The sequence below is a fragment of the Cavia porcellus genome, unplaced genomic scaffold (assembly GCF_034190915.1).
Source record: "Cavia porcellus strain 051 isolate PalLab524CR breed Dunkin Hartley unplaced genomic scaffold, mCavPor4.1 scaffold_23, whole genome shotgun sequence".
Classification (NCBI taxonomy): domain Eukaryota; kingdom Metazoa; phylum Chordata; class Mammalia; order Rodentia; family Caviidae; genus Cavia; species Cavia porcellus.
The window spans coordinates 41,854,773-41,874,419 of NW_026947506.1; the positions used below are offsets into that span (position 1 = coordinate 41,854,773).

The following is a 19,647-nucleotide window of genomic DNA, read 5'->3' on the forward strand; positions in this document are numbered from 1 at the left end:
CTCCCTAGGTAAGAAGCCTGGAAAGCTGGGGAAAGTCCTTGGCCTGATAAAGCTGGTGCCCATCGCAGGACTCTCTGGAGCTGCCAGTCAGTCTGAGGACCCCCCCCCCCCCCGCTAGCAGCCATGTGACTCACCCAGGTCCCGGCCTGCTTGTTACAAACTCACTTGTGGGCCACAGGCCCACTGCGACCAATGTTCTGACAGCCACCAAGGACCACAGGGACAAGGGCTGTGGACCATGCCACCCCTTCCTCCCTTCTACAGAAATTCACCTCTACCTGGGCTCTGTCATTTTGATCTTTTCTACACGGGGCATCAGTCGTAGCTGTGCAGCCACAATGGCCTTCCTCATGCACAGGAATCAGGAGACCCTGAAGGTATGTGTCCTCTGGGCTTGGGCTACAGCCACCCCCAGGGGGTGGAGTCAGTGCTGGAACTCCAAGGGACAGGAGCCCCTTGGAGTTTTCCCTGGGGCCCTGGCAGGAGTGGGGAAGGATGAGAGAGGGGAGTCCAAATGTAGGGTGATCCCAGAACCTGGCATCCAAGGGCAAAGTTCCAGTGCTACCGGCTGGAAGGCTGAGGCTGGATCCACAGGGCTGGCTGGGACAGGCCGAGGCCGGAGTGTGTTGGTTTGGCTCCACTACTGTCTCTGTGTCCACTAGCTTTGCCTGGGAGTTTCTCAAGGTCACAGAACTGCAGTGCTGGCAGGGTGTCCCCACCAGCAACGTTCCTTTGCCATGACAGCAGGGACCAGACAGGGAAGGGAAGAGCGGAGCCATCCTGGCAACCCCAGGGAGAACCTGGGGCTCCTGATTCCCAAGCAGTGCTTTCTCAGGGGCCTGCTGATGGTCTTAGCTCAGCCTTCCTCCTCCTAGGCCACAGACTGATCGTGCTCCATGGCCTGCTAGGAAATGGGCCACGGCACGAGGTGAGCGGTGGGTGAAGGGCAAAGCGGCATTTGTGTTTCCAGCCACCCTCATCTCCCACGAGACTGCCTGAGCTCCATTCCCTGTCATATGAGCAGCTGCTTTCGATTCTCACAGGAGCGTGAACCCTACTGAGTGTGAACCTACTACGAACTGTGCAGGTGCAGGATTAGGGTGCAGACTCCCACCCCAGCTTCCATAGGTACAAAAAATTGTCTTCCATGAGATCAGTCTCTGATGGCAAAAAGTTGGGGACCACTGTCCAGAAGACTTGGCTGACATCTGATAAGCTGCTACATTTGCCAAGGAGCATGTTTAAGGGGAGAGGAAAGGAGGGACAAAGAATAACCCTACTCAGAGCTTACTGGCCAATGTTTTGGGGATGCTGCCTGTGCCCCAGAGAAGTGGCAGCAAGCACTCAGACAGGCGTTTGCGCACTCGGGTTCATGGCAGCAATATTTACCACGGCTGAGAGGTGGCAACAGCCCAGTGACCACTGACAGGTACTGAAAATGTGCTGTATCCACTCAGTGAAATAGTACTCACCCTCAGAAAGGAAGGCCATTCCTCATGGTACACACGCCCGTAACCCAGGGCACGGGCCGCTTGCTGGGGCTGGTAGGTCAAGAGCCGAGGGAGAACTCTTGTCCCACTTGGCTCCTCTAAGTTTTCAGCAGGGTAGTGGGGTTCGTGCAGGCCCAGTGCCAGGACACTCAGGGATCCTGCAGGGAGATGCACAGCCCTCCTCTCTGGTCTTGGGCAAGTGGTCAGTGGTCAGATGGGCTCAGAGGCCTCTGACGTCTAGATGACCCTGCTCTCAGGAAAAGCCCTGGCACTCCCTCCCTGGAGCAGCAGTCTTGCTATTATCTGTACTTCATCTGGATAACCCTTGGCTAAGAAACTGCATGGCCCACAGAGCTGTGTCAGGAGGGACTGCCCGTATGGCCCAAATGGAGCACAGCTTCTCCTGCTACCAGATGGTACCCAGGATCACTGGCACAGGTTGGCCCAGGCTGTCCTGGGAGAAGTTCTTCCCTCCCATTGTCTGTGTGTATAGGAGTGCTGGGAGCAGGGGTGCACAGCTCAGCTCAAAGCCCTTGAGATTTGCAAACAAGGAAGTGGGCTGCTCATGGGCCAGAGGCACCAACTACTGGGGCCCAGCTTGGCTTCTCAGGTGCTAAGGCCACGGTGTGGGGGTCAGGGAGTGACGTGGCAAGAACCTGGTGTCCAGAATCTCTGGTTTCAGGGCTACCTATGAGTTGAGGTTTGTTTTGTTTTGTTGTTTATTTCTACTCGAAATTGAATTCAGGACCTTGCACTTGCCAGGCAGGCATTTATGCCACTGAGCTAAATCCCCAGCCCTATGGCTTGAGTTTTCAAAGCTTTTGTGCAAGGTTGTGTGGAATGATCCCAGAGCCAGCATGCTTTTAGGAAGAAACTGAACTCAGTGCCTTTAGGCTGCTGGGAGTAACTTTGTCTCTTAAAGATCTCTGGGTGGGGTGGGGACACTGGAAGGATTATAAAAGCCAATGGTGGCAGAGTGCTTTTAATTCTTGATGTGAAATAAAAACTCATTCGAAGGGTGCTGCTAGTATCCCCACTTTGCAGGGCACATAGAAAGACTGGGTGACTTGTCAGAAGTTGCAGCTCTGTGAATGTTAGAGCTCACGGCCCAGCTCCGGGATTCAGTGCCAGTGAGTGATGCGTGCGCTGGCAGTGGACGATAGGGTTTGTGGGTCGTCTTCTTCTTCTTCTTCTTTTTTTTTTTCGGTACTGGGTATCAAACTCAAGACCTTGCACTTCCCAGGCAGACGCTTATGCCACTGAACTAAATCTCCGGCCCTTTGTGTATCTTCTTAAGGACCTGTTCTGACCCAGCCAGTGCTGCACAGCTATGCCCCCTGGCACCACTTTAAAAAAAGCAAACCAATTGTGGTAACACACACATACAGTTTACCATCTTAACCATCGTACAGTATGTGCTTCAGTCCGGGTAGGTACACTCAGGTTGTGCAATCAGTCTAAACTTTCACATCTTGCAACACTGAAACTCTATACCCTCCATCCCTCCCTCCCCCAGCTCCTGGAAACCACTATTTCCTGTCTCTGTAAATTTTGTCTACTCCAGGTACTTTATGTAATTTCCTTCCTTTTGAAAGTATATTTCATTACGTGTAAAATCCATCAGTAAGCCCTTCTGGGCCAAGTGTTTTCCGTTTTTGAAGGTTATGATAATCAGTTAATTAATTAATTTGTAGTATGGGGATAGAACCTAGGGCCTTAGTGCTGAGCTACATTCCCAGCCTTGTTAATGTTTTTATTTTGAAACAAGGCCTTGATAACTTGCCCAGGCTGGCCTCAAACTTTTAATCCTCCTGCCTCAACCTCCCAGAGTCACCGAGTCTGGATGAGGGATATTACTGATTTTGTTTCTTGAGTGTGTTTGGGAAGATGGTTGTTTTCAATAAATTGGTCATTTATATTTGTGGATATAGAGCTGTTGAATATATTCTTTTATTGTCCTTTTAATGTCCATAGAACCTGTAGTGATATCCTTTTTATTTTTTGATATTAACAGTTTATAACTTTTTTCCTTAGCCTACATGAAGTGTCATTGATTCTGTTGATCTTTTCAAAGAAATATCGTTTTGTTACTGATTTCCTGTCTTCAGTTTGATTCTTTTACAAGTGCATAGCTAGTTTCCCACCACCTTTTATTAAAAAGACTTTCTCCTTTTGAGTGGTTTTATTCTAGATGCAGTGGCACATGCCTATAACCCCAGCTCTTTGGGAAGTTGAGGCAAAAGGATTGAAATTTCAAGGCCAGGTTTGAGCAACTTAATGAGACTCCGTTTCAGAATGTGAAGGGCAATGGAGGTAGCCTAGCAGTGGAATAACAACCTGGCATGCACAAGGTCCTGGGCTCAAGCCTCTAGTACCGCCCAAGCCAAATAGCAGGATCAGGTGGCCGTGCTTGTGGGGTTTATTTCGGCACTGTGTCTTTGTATCTATTGGTCTGTTTGATTCACGTTCAGCACTACACTGGGTTACCGTAGCTTTGTCACAAGGTTTTAAATCAAGAACTGTAAGACTTCCAACTTTGTTCTTTTTACAAGTTTTTTTTTCTTTTTCTATTTGGAGCATTTTAGGATAGATTTTTTCTTTTTTAATTGTGATAAAACCCACATAAAATAACTCAGGCTAATTTAGCTCCTTCAGGGAGTAGAATCCCCACAATGTTACTTCCATTCACACTGTTGCCTGACCGTCACCGCTGGCTGTTTCCAAACCCTTTTCATTACGCAGAACAGAAGCTCTGTCCACTCAGCCTAACTCCCACTTGCCCTTCCCCGGCCCTGGTAACCTCCACCCTACTTTCTGTCTGTGTGTCTGGCTGGCGGAGCCCAGCGCTGCCCAGGGCTGCCCACATTGTGGCCCGTCAGGCTCTGTGGCGCCTGATCAGCGTGCAGCGGTGCTCCGTTCGCCCTAAGGTGGCCCTTTCCACTCCTGCTGAGTCGGCAGTAATGCTAGGGTGGATTTTTGTTCCTAAAAAAAGATGCCACCTGGGGTTCTGATAGGACTTGCCTTAGATCTGTAGGTTACTGGGAAAGTGTCAACATCTTTACAGTGTCAGACCTGCCCATCGATGGCATGTGATGCGTTTTCATTTACTTTCAGCAACATTTTGTAGCTTTCTGCGTGTAACTTTTTTTTTTTTACCTCCTTGGCTTTACTTTTTAAAATTTGATTTGAAATGGAATTACTTTCTCTGGGTTATTTTTAATACATAGAAATGCAACCGAGACTTCTGTGCTGATTTTATTATAACTTGGCTCGATTTTATTAGCTCTGGTCTGTGTGTGGATTCTTTAGCATTTTCCACCTAGGAGACCATGTCATCTACAAACAGAGGTGATTTTACATCTTCCCCTCCAATCCAGATGGCGTTTGTTTATTTTTCATGCCTAGTTGCCCTAGGGAGGCCCTCCAGTACCATGGGCATAGACGTGGTGAAGCCGCCGCCCTTGTCTTGTTCCTGGTCCTATCTCTCCCCACTGAGTGTAATGTTGGCGATGGGCTTTTCCTACGTGGTCTTTATAGCTGAGGAACTGATCCTGGTTTGCTAAGGTGCCTTTGGCCTTTCTTTTTCCTCTGTCTTCAGTCCAAGTGTAGATAAGCTGCACACCTGCCTCAGGTAAAAACCCTTCCTGCGCTTGGGGAGCATGCCTGAAGGAAGGCAGCTCTCATTTTTGTCTTCAGAGAATTTGCCCAGTTCTCTTCCTCTTTCCAGGAATTCATTTAGGCACAATGCAAACTTTTGTTGAAGCCCTACTCTGTGTGCCAGGCCTGAGCGGTCCTTTCCTGTCCACAGGAGGTTTTCCATAGGTTTTTGCAATGATTTTTCCTCCCTCCCTCCTTCCCTCCCTTCCTTCTCTCTGTTCCCACCTCCCTTCCTTTTTCTTTCCTGGAACATGGGATTGAACCCAGACGTTCAGCTTGTACCACACTGCCAGCCCTTTTCTGTATTTTTAATTTCGAGATAGGGTCTTGCTAGGTTACCCACTTTGGGCTCAAACTGTGGGTCCCCCTATCTCAGCCTCCCAGAGTACGAGATAATTGTGTGCCACCATGCTTGGCTTATCCCAATTTTCTTGGGAGCTGTGTGGAACACAGCTCTCTGTCCCTGTTTAGAAGCAGGGATGCAGAGGGGCTTGCCCAAGGTAGAAACTCCTGCCCTAATGAATTCACCCGAGACTGCTGCTGTTTATATATGTAGCTCTGATTCCGCGTTGTAGGCTCCTGGGTAAGTGCCTCCCACCCCTCCTGAGCCGGATCTGCTCTAGGGTGGAAAGTGCCTACAGCCAGTCCCGGTGTCTCCTTTGTCTCCTTGCTCTCACAGAAGGCTTGGGCCTATGTCAAGAAATGCAAAAACAACATGCGTCCAAATTGGGGCTTGGTGACTCAGCTGTTGGAATGGGAGAAGATTGTCCTTGGAGACATCATCACAGACATCTCGGATCCACTCTACTAACCTCTGCAGCCCCACAGTGGCACTGAAGAGCCTTTCCTGGGGTGTCTGGAGGGTAGTGGGCCAGAGTGTATACCCAGATTGATCTGGAAGAAGAAGGCCTTGGGTGCCACGAGCCTCCTGTTCTTCCCGTGTGGTTTTTTCTAGGCCTCTTGTTCATCTGACACAGCAGGTGCACCTGCTCGGGCTCCTCTACAACATCCCAGACCACCTCTGGGACCAACTCTGATCGCTGGAGTGGCTCCCCCACACCCCATTCTTCAGACCCTATGGTGGTTCATAAGGAATGTCACAGTGCTTACCCATGGGCAGAAGTCCCCACAGCTCCTGGAACGAAACCCCTTTCCTGTTGAAAGACCCAGCTCTCTGACTCTGTGCCCCTTGGTCACCTGGAAGAGATTTCTTTTCTTTGCCTCCCCTAACTACCTCTTTGCTACCTGGCCCTGTTGACCAAAGGGAGATCCCATCTTTCCCAGCCCCCACACCCAGGTTTCTAGAAAATTCCTCAGGTTTTCAAATGTACTTCCCTTGAGCTGGCAGCACTCACAGAACACCTTGGGCATCAGAACAGACAAGGGGAGGGGTGGGCAGTTTAGAATGTCCCCAGTATGGGGGCTTCCCAAAATTCATTCAGTGACCGTGTCCTGCCATCACCTGGGGGAGGTTGGGACATGCTGAGCCTAGAATTTTGAGGAGGGATAGAGAGGTGCATGTAAGGAGTGCCCCATCAGAAGGGCAAACCTTCAAGGAGGTGAAGCATTTTACACGCAGTAATAAGAGCTTTTCAGGCAGCGCTGGAGCGGATCAGAGCCTGGGATGGCTGCAGAGAAGGGCTTAGTATGGTCAGCGGCTTTCTGCTAGGCCAGGCAGAGCCCGTGGGAAGTCTCAAGCAGGGGCGTAGTGCGACATCAGTGTTGTGTCTTAGTAAAGGCAGTCTGGTGGCCATGTGAGGGACAGTAGAGGTGAGCCAGGAGGCAGGAAAACCAGTAAGGAGATGGCTGTAAACCCCAGCTATGGGAGAGGTTTGGACCCCCCCCCCCCAAAGAAGATTGCTCCTCAGAAATAGAAAACAGTGAGGGTAGGTGTCACCTCCCTGGCTTTGGTTTGCTTCCAGCACAGCGGGCTGGGTCACTGCGCCACGTGGTCTGCTGGCCAGCTCGGGGGCTGCAGCCTCGCTCCGCCAGGGATCTCAGGATGAGGTGTCCAAGGCTCACATGGCCCCGCCCCCGCCCCGCCCTGGGTTCTAATTGGCTCTGGCGGGGGGCGGGGCCAGCGCGCGGCCCGCGCCAGGCCCTTTCCAGTTGGCGGCGGCGGCGGCGGCGGCTCGAGCCCGGAAGCCGAAGGGGGAGACGGAGGCGGCAGCGGCAGTGGCGCCTCAGGGCGGCCGGGTGTGCGGCGCGTCCTCTACTCGCGGCCCCCTCGGCCCGCGGCGCAGCAGCCATGCAGCCCCCGCCCCCGGGCCCGCTGGGCGACTGTGTGCGGGACTGGGAGGATCTGCAGCGGGACTTCCAGACCATCCAGGTGAGCCCCCCAGCGCTCACCCTTTGGGCCCGAGCCGCGACGTCTCTTTGGTCCGGGCCCAAGGGTATGGCAGTCCGAGGTCAGGCTGGGGGCCGTCGGGGTCAGGGGTCGGGGTCCTGGGTCCCGGTGTCCAGGCGGCAGACCTGTCTGTGCGTCCGCTGCGACCCCGCTGGGACCCGCGCTGTGCCGGCGACCTCAACCACTCGGCCTCAGAAGCCGGGATCCCGCGGGCTCCTTCGCTGTCTGCACCCCAAACCTGGCCAGGGGCTCATCCCAGACCGCTTTCCGGCCCGCTCTCAGGAGAGCCGCTGCCCGGGCCCAGGGCCTTGGTCAATCAATCACTCCGCAATTACGCGTCCCCACTCTCGGGCCGCGCCTGGCTGAGCGCTGGAAAGCGGGATTCAGCGAAGTCTGTGGGCCCGATGGGGAGCCAGGCCTTCCCCTGAGAGTCAGCATCTACTCTGCCTGGAGAAAGGGGGCTTGACAGGTCCAGGATGCTGCTTTCAGGAGAGGAGTGCGGCCTGGGCCAGATTGAAATGTCGCTGAGGCCGTTGGGAAGCTGTGGGTCTCCTTATCTCCGTGCGGTTTGTATGTGGTTGTCCTAAGCCAAAAGGGAGGAAGCTGCTGGCTTCCTCCAGGAAAAAGGTGGTGGCAGTGTTTGCAAAGAGATGACACCTGCTGCATGCCAGGATCTGAAGAGGTGTGGTGGCCCCTGGCCTTGATGAAAAAAAAAAGAAAGACCTAGAGTGGATCCCGTGCAAGGGGGAGACTTGGTTAGACATTTGCCTCTCCTAGTCTGGTCCAGCCCGTTCCTGTTTCCATGGCTGCTCCCTGGCCAGCCAGCTGCCATTTGTGCTTCTCCCCAGTCTCCTGCCTGGCCAGAGTCTCCTAGCCTGGATGCCACTTAGTGCTGGTTTGGGCCCCCTTCCTTGATTTTGCCGCACTGTCCCATCAGGTCAGTGTCTCTTTGAGGTTCATCTATCAGTGCAGAGTGCTCAAGGAAACCTCAGGCCAAAGGTGCTGGGGGAGGAAAGGGGAGGGGCCTTAAGGCAGGAGGTACTGGACTGAAGCCTGATGACCTTTCACCTGGGAAGAATTCTCAGGAAGGCTGAGCAGAAGGCCCCTGTGGGTAAGCCAGGTTCCTGGTACTTGGTGCCTTGGAGAACTGAGAGGACAAGTGTGCCTTCAGACAGCTGGTCCCCAAGGTGGACCCACGGGCTTAGCACTCAGACTTGGACAAGGTAAAGAGCCTGTGTAGGCTGCTGTATAGGCTGGGCCTAAGCAACCTTCACAGGACTCAGCAATGGTGAGCAGAGCCACAGGGACCTCAGCACTCATGGAAGACTTTGAGCACCTCTCCTACCTTGTGGGGAGAGCAGCCTCAGGGAGGGCCCTGGGAGGCACAGCAAGGCCTCCTCCTAGAGCTCACGCCGCACCAGTAGCTGCTCCCCAGCTAGCCTGAGCCTTCTCTGTGTGCCCCAGGATACCCACCGTTTGTACCGCCTGAAGCTAGAGGAGCTGACCAAGCTGCAGACAAACTGCACCAGTTCCATTGCACGGCAGAAGAAGCGGCTCCAGGAGCTGGCAACCGTCCTGAAGAAGTTAGGCGTCCTCCGCTGGGTGTGGGGTGGGAAGCAGCACTGCCTCAGGGGTGACCTGGCATGGCCTCTCCCAATCTCCAGGCCTCCTGTGCCCTTGTTTGCCATGACACCTGCTGACCCAATTGCCCTGACTTGCAGATGCAAAGCCTCTCTCCCAGCAGAGGCCACCATGGCTGCGCAAGAGCTGGAGAACCAAATGAAGGAGCGGCAAGGCCTCTTCTTTGACATGGAGGCCTACTTGCCCAAGAAGAATGGGTGAGCTTCGCCCCAGCTCTAGTCACAGCCCCCTGGGGAACGGTTCTGAAGCTGCTGCTTCTGCTTCTAGGTCATGGCCTGAGCAATCAGGTGCAGTCCTAACTTTGGGAGACAGCTTACTATGGGGAACCTGGGTGGGAGTGTAGGGAGCATTGCAGGTGGTGCACTGATGGTCACCTGACGCAACCCAGGAGTCACAGAAAGCTTCTAGGGGCTGCTGAGCCATGGTCTGGATAGAGCGAGCAGACACTGTGGGAAAAGACATAACAGTGTGTGACTACACAGGTGCTGGTGGGAGGTGAGAAGGGGCGATGAGACCAGAGGGGTCTCGGAGCTTTCGGTCAGACCGCAGGCAGCTGGGAAAGCCAGCTGCCCTCCCAAAAGGATCCACAGGGGCAATGCACAACTTAAGCTGAACAGAACTCCCGAAAGGAGCTTGCATCATTTCTGGAAGGCAAAGAAGAAAGGAGGCTCAGATGACCCAGCTGGGCTTGGTGTAGCAGAGGCGGGGTCACTTCCCCATGTGAGGGAACATTAGAGGACCATTGAGGGGAAGCAGGTATTGGGATCGATGGAGGAGCTGAGAGGACACAGCCAATTCTGTGCAGCTCTTTAGAAGCTGGGTGTGCATGGGAAGAGAGAAGGTACTAGAAAGTAGTCATCAGAAGTTACTACTGGATAGGGCAGCTTTTGCTGGGTCTGTGTTGACTTGCAAGTAGAAAGACTGGGAGGAGGGATGAGGTTGGGGTGCAGATATTTTTCCAGTGCACGAAGCAGAGGCTCAGAGAGACTCAGAGATGGGGAGGACAGAGTGCACAGTGCAGGGACAGGGTTGGGGGCTTCCCATGAGGAAGAGGTCCTTGTGCAGGCAAAAAGCAGGCTGAGCGTGTGGGGTTCCTGCAGGCAGAGTTCCAAGTTTCCAAGGGAGCCCATGGCCTGGGGAGGAGGTCTAAGGGATGGCTGTAGGTGCTGCACCCAAGTAGACTCAGGGCTGCAGTAGCAAGGAACATGGGATACTGATAGGTGACTTCTGCTGAGATCCCTGTCCCCTGCCCAGACGCAGTGAATGACCCAGGAGGTAGGGATGTCTTCCAGGGTGGTGGCAGAGCCAGGCTTCCTCTGAGACACCGAGGTGGGGAAGCCCTGTGGGAGACTTGGCAGGCCAGGGACATTGACTCAGCCTGGTCAGATTTCTGGAGCGGGCAGGGAGAGAGGCTGGGTACTAGACAGGGTTGGACGACGCACCCACAAGGTCAGAGCCCTATGCCAAGGTCTTTGAAAGGCAGCTGGGTGGAAGGGGTGCCCCATCTCAGGCCTGGCACACTCCGGTGCCCTGTGCCTCTCCTTAGCCTGGCTCCCTCTCCCCAGGTTGTACCTGAGCCTGGTTCTGGGGAACGTCAACGTGACGCTGTTGAGCAAGCAGGCCAAGTACGCGTCGCTGGGGGCTGGGTCTGCCCGGGCTTACCCCCCCCACCAACACCCCTGCTCCGCCTTGACCTCCTTCGGCTCCTTTGGCTCCTGGGCTTGGGGCTGTTCTGCACTGGCCAGTGTCTTCCTGGGGTGGCAACGTGGGAGGGCCACCCCTGGCAGCCCAGCCCGGCCCATGAGCCCGTGCCTCCAGGTTCGCTTACAAGGACGAGTATGAGAAGTTCAAGCTCTACCTCACCATCATCCTCATCCTCATCTCCTTCAGCTGCCGCTTCCTGTTCAACTCGAGGTGGGTGTCTTGCTGCTGGGCTCGACACTGTGCCCTCCTGCAGCCTCTGATACCAACCCTGTGTGCACCCTCCAGGGTGACCGACGCAGCCTTCAACTTCCTGCTGGTCTGGTACTACTGCACGCTGACCATCCGGGAGAGCATCCTCATCAACAATGGTTCCCGGTGCGCGGGCAGATGGGCCAGAACCTGGGGGCAGGGGGTCCTCCCACTCTGGGCCCCTCCCTGTCCCGTAAGGGGACTGAGTGACAGTGGCTTCCTCATGCAGGATCAAAGGCTGGTGGGTGTTTCATCACTATGTGTCCACATTCCTGTCAGGGGTCATGCTGACTTGGTGAGTGGCTGGGCCTAGGCTAGTGGGAGCAGGATAGGCGGAGCCAGTGTCCCAGGTGCCACAGCCTCCCTCCCCTCTGTGTCCCTTCAGGCCTGACGGGCTCATGTACCAGAAGTTCCGGAACCAGTTCCTGTCCTTCTCCATGTACCAGAGTGAGTGTCTCTGGCTTCCTTGGGAGCTTTGGCTTTGTCCCAGTGGGGGTGGATGACAAGGACAGGGACAGCCCCTCCAACCGGCTGCTGCTAACGCCCCCGCCCGCCCCCAGGCTTTGTGCAGTTCCTGCAGTATTACTACCAAAGCGGCTGTCTGTACCGCCTGCGCGCCCTGGGCGAGCGACACACCATGGACCTCACTGTGGGTGAGTCGGCCAGGCCCGTCCTGCGGCCCTGGAGGCACCCGAGCAGGAGCCCCCGCTCCCTCTGCTCAGGCCCCAGTGACCGTGTCCCTGGTTACTCTGCCGGCAGAGGGCTTCCAGTCCTGGATGTGGCGGGGCCTCACCTTCCTGCTGCCTTTCCTCTTCTTTGGACATGTAAGTCACATCCATGTCCCTGTCCCCTGCTCTGGCTCCAGGCTTGAGCAGGGACCAGGTCCACTGAGGGAAAGTCTCCTGTCCCCTCAGTTCTGGCAGCTTTTTAATGCACTGACGTTGTTTAACCTGGCCCGGGACCCCGAGTGCAAGGAGTGGCAGGTGAGCCAGGCCGGGAGGGCAGTGGGGACCTGGCCAGATCCGCTCTGCCTGGCAGTCCATAACCCTGGCTCCCCACAGGTGCTCATGTGCGGCTTCCCGTTCCTCCTCCTGTTCCTTGGCAATTTCTTCACCACCCTGCGGGTTGTGCACCAGAAGTTCCACAGCCAGCGGCACAGGGGCAAGAAGGAATGAGCTGGGCCTTGGCCTGTGGCCCCAAAGGGGCCTTTGACCCTGGGTGTGGTGGGCGGGCTGGGCAGCACCCCGCTTGGAAGGGAGGGCCCCCCGTTTCCCCCAGGCTTCGTGGGCTCTGTGGGCCCTGGGGAAGATCTGGGCTTGGCCCCAGCCTGCAGGAGCTGGGTGCTGCAGCCTCAATAAAGGAAGAGCGAGTGGCACGGAGTGGCTGGACGGCTGTGTTCTCCTGGGGGTAGGGTTTGGTGTCCCCTGCATGGCCCAGGTTCTTAGGGGTCCTGGGTTATTGGTCTTTACCAAGTCTGAGGAAAGCAGATCTGGGCAGGGGCCCCAGGTCTGCTCAAGCAATACCAGGCAAATACAGAAAACAACTTTATTCTAAGGGCCAGAGATTATTTAAAATTATTTACACTCGTCCAAAATCATGTGGGGCGAAGCCCCAGCTCAGCTGAGAAGAGCCCCTTCTGTACAGCTGCCAAGGGCCCAAGGTGTCATCATGTGTGGGCCCCACGCCCCCTGCCCTGCGGCTGGGCTGTCTGGGGTGGCCAAGTTGGCCAGGGGAGGAAGACGCCACCTCTCAGGCCTGCCCCTGGGCCAGGCCCAGCAGAAGCCACCAGGGGCTGGAGGGAGTGAGGGCAGATCATAGGCGGCGAGTCTGATGTGAGGGCCAGTGCGCGGTGGCTCCTAGCTCCACACGTCCAGGGAGTAGCGGCCCTTGGTCATCAGCTTCTTGACGTAGTCCACTGCCTGGGTGTGCTCCATGCCCCCAAGTTCAGCTGCGATGTTGCAGAAGGTGTTCTGCACATCCCTGGCCATGTTTCTTGCGTCCCTGGGGGCAGGCAGGAGGTGGCAGTCAGTCTGGGCAGGGGTCCTCCCAAGAGTGGTCAGCCTGGTACCTGGCCTCCCCACTCACCCGCAGACATAGATGTGGGCACCATCCTCGTGGATCAGCTTCCACAGATGCTCCTGGTCCCTCTTCAGCAAGTGCTGCACGTAGACCTGGGGACAGGAGGGTGTCCAGTGAGGGCCCGAGGGCACCAGCCCCTGCTCCTGGGAGCCCTGCTGCACCAGCCCCGCCTCGTAACCCTAACCCTGACCTTCTGGGCCTGCTCCCGGGAGAAGGCCACATTGAGCTGGGTCAGGGTGCCGTCCTTGTGGAACTGGGCGAGCTCCTCGCGGTACAGGTAGTCCTCATCTGAGCGGCGGCAGCCGTAGTACAGCAGCGTCTCCCCGACCTCCTTGCCTGGGAGCAGCGGGCAGGGTGAGCTGGACTCCCGACCCCTGCCCTGCCCCAGTCATCCCAGGGGTCTCATGCACTCACCCTGCTGCTGCAGCCAGGCCCGCTCCTGGATGAAGCCTATGAAGGGGGCGACCCCTGTGCCAGGGCCCACCATAATGACTGGTGTGGTCGACTTGAAGGGCAGGCGGAACTGGGACTTGCGCACAAACATGGGCACCAGGGCCCGGCGGCCGTTCTCCCCTGCGGGGTCCTTGGCCTGCAGCCAGCTGGTGGCCACGCCCTTGTTGATGCGGCCTGACTTGGTCTCATATTCCACAACCACGGCGCAGATGTGCACGGAGTTGGGGTGGACCTGGAGGGGGCCCGGCCTGGTCACTCACTGCCACCCTCTTGCCCATATCCCCGTGGCCTGCTGCCCAGGAGCCTTTCCACCCCCTGCCCGGCAGCCCTCACCTTAGAAGAGGAGGCGATGGAGTAGTAGCGGGCCTGCAGCCGCGGCAACAGCTCACACAGGTGGTCAATGGGCGGCCGCAGGGAAGGGTAGTCCTGCAGGATGGCCAGGATGTGCCTCCGGGCCTCTACCACCCAGGTCAGGTACAGTTCCTGCCAAAGACGGGACATGGCAGATTGGAGCCGGGCCATGCTGGGCTGGGGCAGCTGCCAAGTCAGCAGCAGGGGCAGCGGCTCACCTTGCCCTCGCCCGAGGACGATGCCATCTTGTGCAGCTGCTCCTGCTCCGAGGGCTCCGATGCGTACTGTGCCAGCTCGTACAGCACATTGGTGCGCGGCGGGTTGGTGATGTCCAGGTAGTAGGTGAGGGCCGTGCGGTAGGTGGTGGGGCAGGGGAATGGGTGCTTCTTGTTGGACTCCTCTGTGGGGAGGGTGGCCAGGTGGAGTGAATGGCCACGCCGGGAGGGAGCTCTAGGCCTGCACTGTAGGAAGCAGGCACCCAGCGTATGGCAAACCAGGTGCCCTCTGTGGTGCCACCTGGGCCCAGGGAAAAGCCTTGGGCTTCAGTGCTCTGCCTTGAGGCTTCAAGCCAGACAGGAAGTCGGTGTCAGTGGGATGGCACTGAGCAGCGATGTGCCTCAGAGGAGGCGTGGGGCCTGTGGGGCCTTAAAGGGTTTGAGAAAAAGGGGCTCCTTTTCCTATGCTCCATGGGAGCTGATTCAGAAACGAGGGAGGGGACAGCTCTGGCATGGGCCACAGGGTACCCAGCGGGCAGCCACACATCTCAAACTTCCTGGGGCTGAGTGCCCTGAAGGGACCCAGAAGAGTGGCTGGGGGTCTCCAGCCCCTGCCTGTGCCAGCAAGGAGTGGGGGCCCAGAAGCAGGCAGTAGCAGGTGGATGTGAAGCCAGGCCTGAGCCCAGGCGTTGGCCTCCAGTGGCTAGGAATCTCCCTGGCTTTCTTCAGAGAGCTCAAGCACCCTTCTTCCTCCAACTGTGACAGTGATGGGAGTGTAGACCCTGCAGCTGTGCAGTGTCCCCCAGTGTGGGGCTGAAGGGTCCTCCCTGCCCTGCTACAGGCCTGAGCAGAAGCCCAGCCGGGGGTCTGGCCAAGGGGACTCAATGCCAGGACTTACCGTCCAGGTTTTTCAGGGACATAACAACATCCAGGTCAGCACCCAGGATCTTCCCAAGCTGGTTGACAAGGTTGGAGTCGTTGGCTGGGTAAACGGCCACATGGTCCCCGGATTCATACCTGGAGGCAGATGCAAGCTCAGGGGGGCTCTCCACCCACATGGGAGTGCTGCTGGGGAGGCGGGAGGCCACAGGTACCTGATTTTAGAGTCTGAGATGTCTAATTCTAGGTGCATGAGGTGTCGCTCAGTTCCCTGGTTCAGCTTCCGGTTGGTGGTGACGGCAGCCAAGAATGGATTCTTGGCATCGAAGGGGCTGGGTGGGGAGAAAAGAAGCTCCATGATTGGTTGGGGCTCTGATCTGAATCTCTCTGTCCCCAGGGGACCCTCTGGTTATGGGGAAGATGGAACCAGAATTGGCTGGAGGCCCCACTGGGCCTCCAAGAAACCTCACAAGTTATGTCAAGGGCTGTCTCAGCCCCATCCAGCTATTAATCAACCCAGGTGAAAGAGTAGGCAGAGCTAGGGGATGATCAGCACCCCTACTATCAGATGAGGAAACAGGCCAAGCCTAGAACAGCTGTGAGGTCGCCACGCTCTGCTCTCAAGGTGGCCGCTCTGCTCTCAAAGACTGCCATGCTGGAGGGGACCCTTCCTTGACAGACTGGGCACCCTCCCTCCCACATGTGCCAGGACCCCACGAGGGTTAGGAGGCTCCAGGATGCAGGTTCTGACCCAGCTGGGCCATGTCCACTGGAGTAGCCACAGCAAGGCTGCTGGGCTTGACTCAGCAGTACCAGGACACTTGGGGAGCTCTAGCAGGGATGTGGGCAGCACGCTGGTACAAGGGCCCAAGGAAGGAACGTTATGCTTTTGGAGAAGAAAGTCCATGTGCTGAGGTGGGGTATGAGGAAATGAGCCCTTCTGCTAAGGTTTAACCTAGACTCAGCATTGACCTTGCTCTCCCTCAACCACCTGCTGGGCACAGCGCGTTACAGAGCAAGATGCCAAAGTGAATGAAGCACACACGGGGCAAGGGCAGCTCTCCCCAGACTGCCCTGCCGGCCCCACCAAGGCAGGGGCTCCGGGGTTCTGGCTGCAGCTGCCACCTGACTCTCATGTCCTGCTGGGCAGTGGACATGAAACCACGGGTGCCCCACTGCACCCACTCATGGGTTGGCCCTGCAGGGGCTACACAGCTGCCTGAGGTGTGGGGCCCCTGGGGACCACAGGGCCACAGGCCCCACCTGCCGCCCCCCCTACTCACGGTTTCTGGTTCTCGTAGCTCTTCAGGCGGCCCATCTCGCCTGTGTACACCTTGGCCGGGTCCGTGTCCGCATGGAGTACGAGCTCATACTGGCGAATGCTGCAGAGGGGAGACCGAGTGTGGGGTCGGAGGACTGGGGGAGTTGCAGGGGTCAGTGCTGGTGAGGACACTGAGGCACCGAGGGCCTGCAGCACATGGGTGAGGACAGGTGTGCTATCCTGCTGATTCTGTAGACAGAAACAAAAGACCCTACCCTGACCCCAGGCACCCTCAGAGCCATAGGCCTTCTGACTGAGCTGCTGCCGACCTCTCATCACCACGTCCCCAGTCCCCAGTGCCACCCTGGGCAAGCCTTTGCTGGGCACAGGCCCCCAAGGCCTCCACACTCACCTGGATTCCTCTCCAGTGGCCTCCACCCCAAAGAACTCGCACACAGCCGGCCAGAACTGCTCTCGCCACGTGATGAAGTCCTCCTCCAAGCTGGGGTGAGGAGAGGGTGAGCCAGGGCCAGGCCAACTTGGCCCTCCCCGGGAGGCCCCTGCCCCAACGGCTATGCCCCTGTAGCCACTCATTAGTGTCTATGCCAACCACAGGGGCTTGCCAGTCTGAGCTGTTCAGGCAGTGGGGGGTGTAGGCAGGAGGCAGAGCTGCTCATCCCAGTTCCAGCTGACACAGAGGTCTGTGCCCGCCTGGGTTCCACATTGCTCCTCCCATGGCTCCTCCCTATGTTTGCGGCTGGGCCCGTGGGCAGCTGAGTGTGGGGACACTCACTTCCCGTCATCGTCGCCTAGGCCTAGCTCGAAGATGCGCTGCGCTCCAAGCTGCTCCAGCCGCTGGTCCACGTACTTGCCCATAGAATTGAAGTGCTCATAGGTTTTATTCCCGAGACCAAACACCTGTGTGGACAGACAGCCGGCTCTGTCCTCACAGCCTCAATTCCAAGGAGCCTGTGTCCCGCCCTCCGTGCCAGCCTCACTCCGTCACCCTGCCATGCCTTCCTGCCCTTAGTTTCCAGGGACTAATGTCCCCTGGGACTTGGGATGGCTGCGAACATGGGAGGACAGGCATTCATGGTGGTGGGCCCAGGGCAGAAGAGGACACAGGCACGAGCAGCCTGTCCCCTAGGCATGAGCAGCCGGTCCCCGGAAGCTACCCTGCCTTGGCAAGGGCCTATGGGGGAAGCAGCAGGAGGGTATCCTTACTGGCATGAGGATCCAGGGAGTAGGGGAGCATGCAGGTACAGTGCACCCACAGGGGTTGTGGGAGACTTACCGCGTACTTGACACCAGAGAGGTCCAGGTCCGTCTCTTGCAGCCAGTCGTAGAAGTCCTGGGCGTTGTCGGTGGGGTCCCCCTCACCATAGGTGGCCATGCAGAAAACCGCCAGCGAGTTGTCTATCTCCGGCAGGCTACTCAGGTCGGCCTGGAACAACAGGAAGGGCCAATGCCGCCATGACAGCCTGCACTGAGTCAGGCCCACAGGTTGCCACGGCAGCTCCAGTGAGGCCAGCCTGGCTCAGGGGCTCCCTGCCGGGTATTGGGGGCTGTGGGGGTTAGAGAGGGAACAACTGTCTGAGAGTGGCACCGAGCAGTTAGGGATGGCAGAGGGGCTAGCACTGGGCCAGGTGAGTGGGACAGAGAGCTGGCTGTCAGGCGGGCAGGGTGAGCAGAGGCAGGGGATGGGTGGCTTCTTAGGGCACCAGTGGCCATGGTAAATGTGTGCCCATTTCTCATAACCTCAGAGAAGGCCTGGAGGTGAACTAGTGGTGGCAACCCAGGGCAGAGGGCAGGGAAGGTGCACCTGTGAGATGAACTTAAGATGGGGTTGTCCCTGCAGCTGGCCCTGCGATGACAGGCTAGGACCCTGTGCAGGACCCTCTGCTGGATGCGCCCGAGGGTCAGACGCCTTTCCCTGACCACTGCCTCCTCCTCTGGGGCTGGGGTCCTGCTGTCACCAGCCCCCCTCCCAGCCCAGTAGGCAGTCTCCTGAGCTGTGCAGTCATACGGAGTCAGAGGATCGACCTTTTGTCACTCCCAGCCCTCAGGGACTCTGTCCTATAGTGGCCGAGAGGAGCAATGGGATCCTCAGCTTCTGTCCAGGTTCCCCAGTCCTCCCACCCTCCCATGTCACCCTCTCCCCTTAGTTCCTGTCCCATGCCTGCTCCACTAATCCACAACCACCCAGCACAAGGCCAGCTGGAGGGTTCGTGCAGATGACCCCATCCAAGTCGCACTGGGGGCTGCCCAGAGCTCCCCCACCCAGCAGTGGGGGATGTGCAGTGTCAGGGTCCACACCCGAGTGCGCAGGGCTGGCATTACTGGGCCTGGCAAGAAGCCTGGTGGCAGCTGCCAGACAAGTAACCAGCGACACCTGTTCCCGTCTGTCCCTTGAAAGGCGAGTTCCATCTTTCAGCCTCTCTACACCCCCGAGTGGAAGGACGTTGTGACACTGCTGGCAGGCCAGGGCAGGCGCTTACCAGGTCATACTCCTCGGGGTCCGCCGCCATGCCCCGCATGCCGTAGCGGTGGGCATCCTTGGACAGGCGGTTGGCGAACTCCTCAGCGGTGCCCGTCTGGGAGCCGTAGAACACGATGATGTTCCTCCCCTGGGGAAGGCAGGCATGGGGGGGGGGGCTCAGGGATGGGGAAGAGGGTCCCCAAGGGACCCCAGCCTCTAGTCCTGTCCAAGCCACTCTGGGGCTGGCACCTGTCATTGCCATTGTGGTGGAGGAGGGCACACATCACCCAGGGGCGCCGGCCAGAGCCAGCAAGGCAATCACACACACGCTGCTCAGGACGGTGCTTCGACACACTTTCAAGTAACACAGGAAAGACACAAGGTGATGTTAAGTGAAAAAGGAAGGACGGAACCAAAAATGTGCACAGCCAGTGTGTGCGGCGTGCAGCGCGGGGACTTCCCAGCCTCCCTTCCTCTGGATGAAACCCAGAGCATCTCAGCTACTCATGACAGCCGATGGGAGGTGAATGCCATGAGAAGAGCTGTGATGCTGTGTTGTCTGGGGACTAACGACAAGAAAAAATCTGCACACGTGGGCTGAGGCCACAGCCTGATGCAGATGGCCAGGTCCACTGAGGCCCCTAGTTGACACCCAGCACCAAGAGTGCATTAAAAACACAGCTCAGGGCCGGGGATTTAGCTCAGTAGTGTAAGCACCTGCCTGGCAAGCACAAGATCATGAGTCTGATCCTCAGTATCAAAAAATAAAAAAATAAAAACGTAGCTTGGGGCTTGGCAACTTCACAGCAGGCAACTGTGTGGCACATAATTATGTCTCAATA

At 57.2% G+C, this 19,647-nt stretch overlaps 3 protein-coding genes across 11 annotated transcripts in view; 2 read left to right on the top strand and 1 right to left on the bottom strand.

Annotated features, from left to right (window-relative positions):
- Positions 1-6,070, top strand: part of Styxl1 (serine/threonine/tyrosine interacting like 1) — a 49,733-nt gene extending 43,663 nt beyond the window's left edge. For all 7 annotated transcript variants that reach the window (XM_063234288.1, XM_063234292.1, XM_063234287.1 and 4 more), the window contains 2 exons: positions 265-377; positions 5,827-6,070. In XM_063234288.1, coding sequence (XP_063090358.1) covers positions 265-377; positions 5,827-5,958 — 245 coding nt within the window. In that variant the 3' untranslated portion in view covers positions 5,959-6,070. The remainder of the gene's footprint in view (positions 1-264; positions 378-5,826) is intronic.
- Positions 6,071-7,261: 1,191 nt separating this feature from the next.
- Positions 7,262-12,463, top strand: Tmem120a (transmembrane protein 120A). The gene is made up of 12 exons (XM_003470106.5): positions 7,262-7,476; positions 8,959-9,077; positions 9,216-9,332; positions 10,701-10,760; positions 10,954-11,049; positions 11,125-11,214; positions 11,318-11,383; positions 11,474-11,535; positions 11,649-11,741; positions 11,848-11,912; positions 12,003-12,071; positions 12,150-12,463. Exons 1-12 carry the CDS (start codon positions 7,396-7,398, stop codon positions 12,261-12,263), a joined length of 1,032 nt encoding a protein of 343 aa, XP_003470154.1. The 5' UTR covers positions 7,262-7,395; the 3' UTR covers positions 12,264-12,463.
- Positions 12,464-12,619: 156 nt separating this feature from the next.
- The window catches only part of Por (P450 (cytochrome) oxidoreductase), a 51,556-nt gene continuing 44,528 nt past the window's right edge, over positions 12,620-19,647 (bottom strand). For 2 of the 3 annotated variants that reach the window (XM_013152498.3, XM_063233512.1), the window contains 13 exons: positions 18,825-18,953; positions 17,621-17,770; positions 17,120-17,244; positions 16,739-16,828; positions 16,349-16,447; positions 15,281-15,397; positions 15,085-15,203; positions 14,190-14,371; positions 13,954-14,103; positions 13,582-13,852; positions 13,358-13,503; positions 13,174-13,259; positions 12,620-13,089 (listed from right to left, as the gene is read on the bottom strand). In XM_013152498.3, coding sequence (XP_013007952.2) covers positions 12,945-13,089; positions 13,174-13,259; positions 13,358-13,503; positions 13,582-13,852; positions 13,954-14,103; positions 14,190-14,371; positions 15,085-15,203; positions 15,281-15,397; positions 16,349-16,447; positions 16,739-16,828; positions 17,120-17,244; positions 17,621-17,770; positions 18,825-18,953 — 1,809 coding nt within the window. In that variant the 3' untranslated portion in view covers positions 12,620-12,944. 3 annotated transcript variants of the gene reach the window in all.

What these genes read in the sequence shown, in the direction of transcription:
- Tmem120a (XM_003470106.5), top strand. Translation starts at nt 7,396, where the DNA reads ATGCAGCCCCCGCCCCCGGGCCCGCTGGGCGACTGTGTGCGGGACTGG. An exon ending in CTGGCAACCGTCCTGAAGAA is followed by an intron (nt 9,078 to 9,215) that starts GTTAGGCGTCCT and finishes CCTGACTTGCAG; the next exon opens with ATGCAAAGCCTCTCTCCCAG. An exon ending in GTCCTTCTCCATGTACCAGA is followed by an intron (nt 11,536 to 11,648) that starts GTGAGTGTCTCT and finishes GCCCGCCCCCAG; the next exon opens with GCTTTGTGCAGTTCCTGCAG.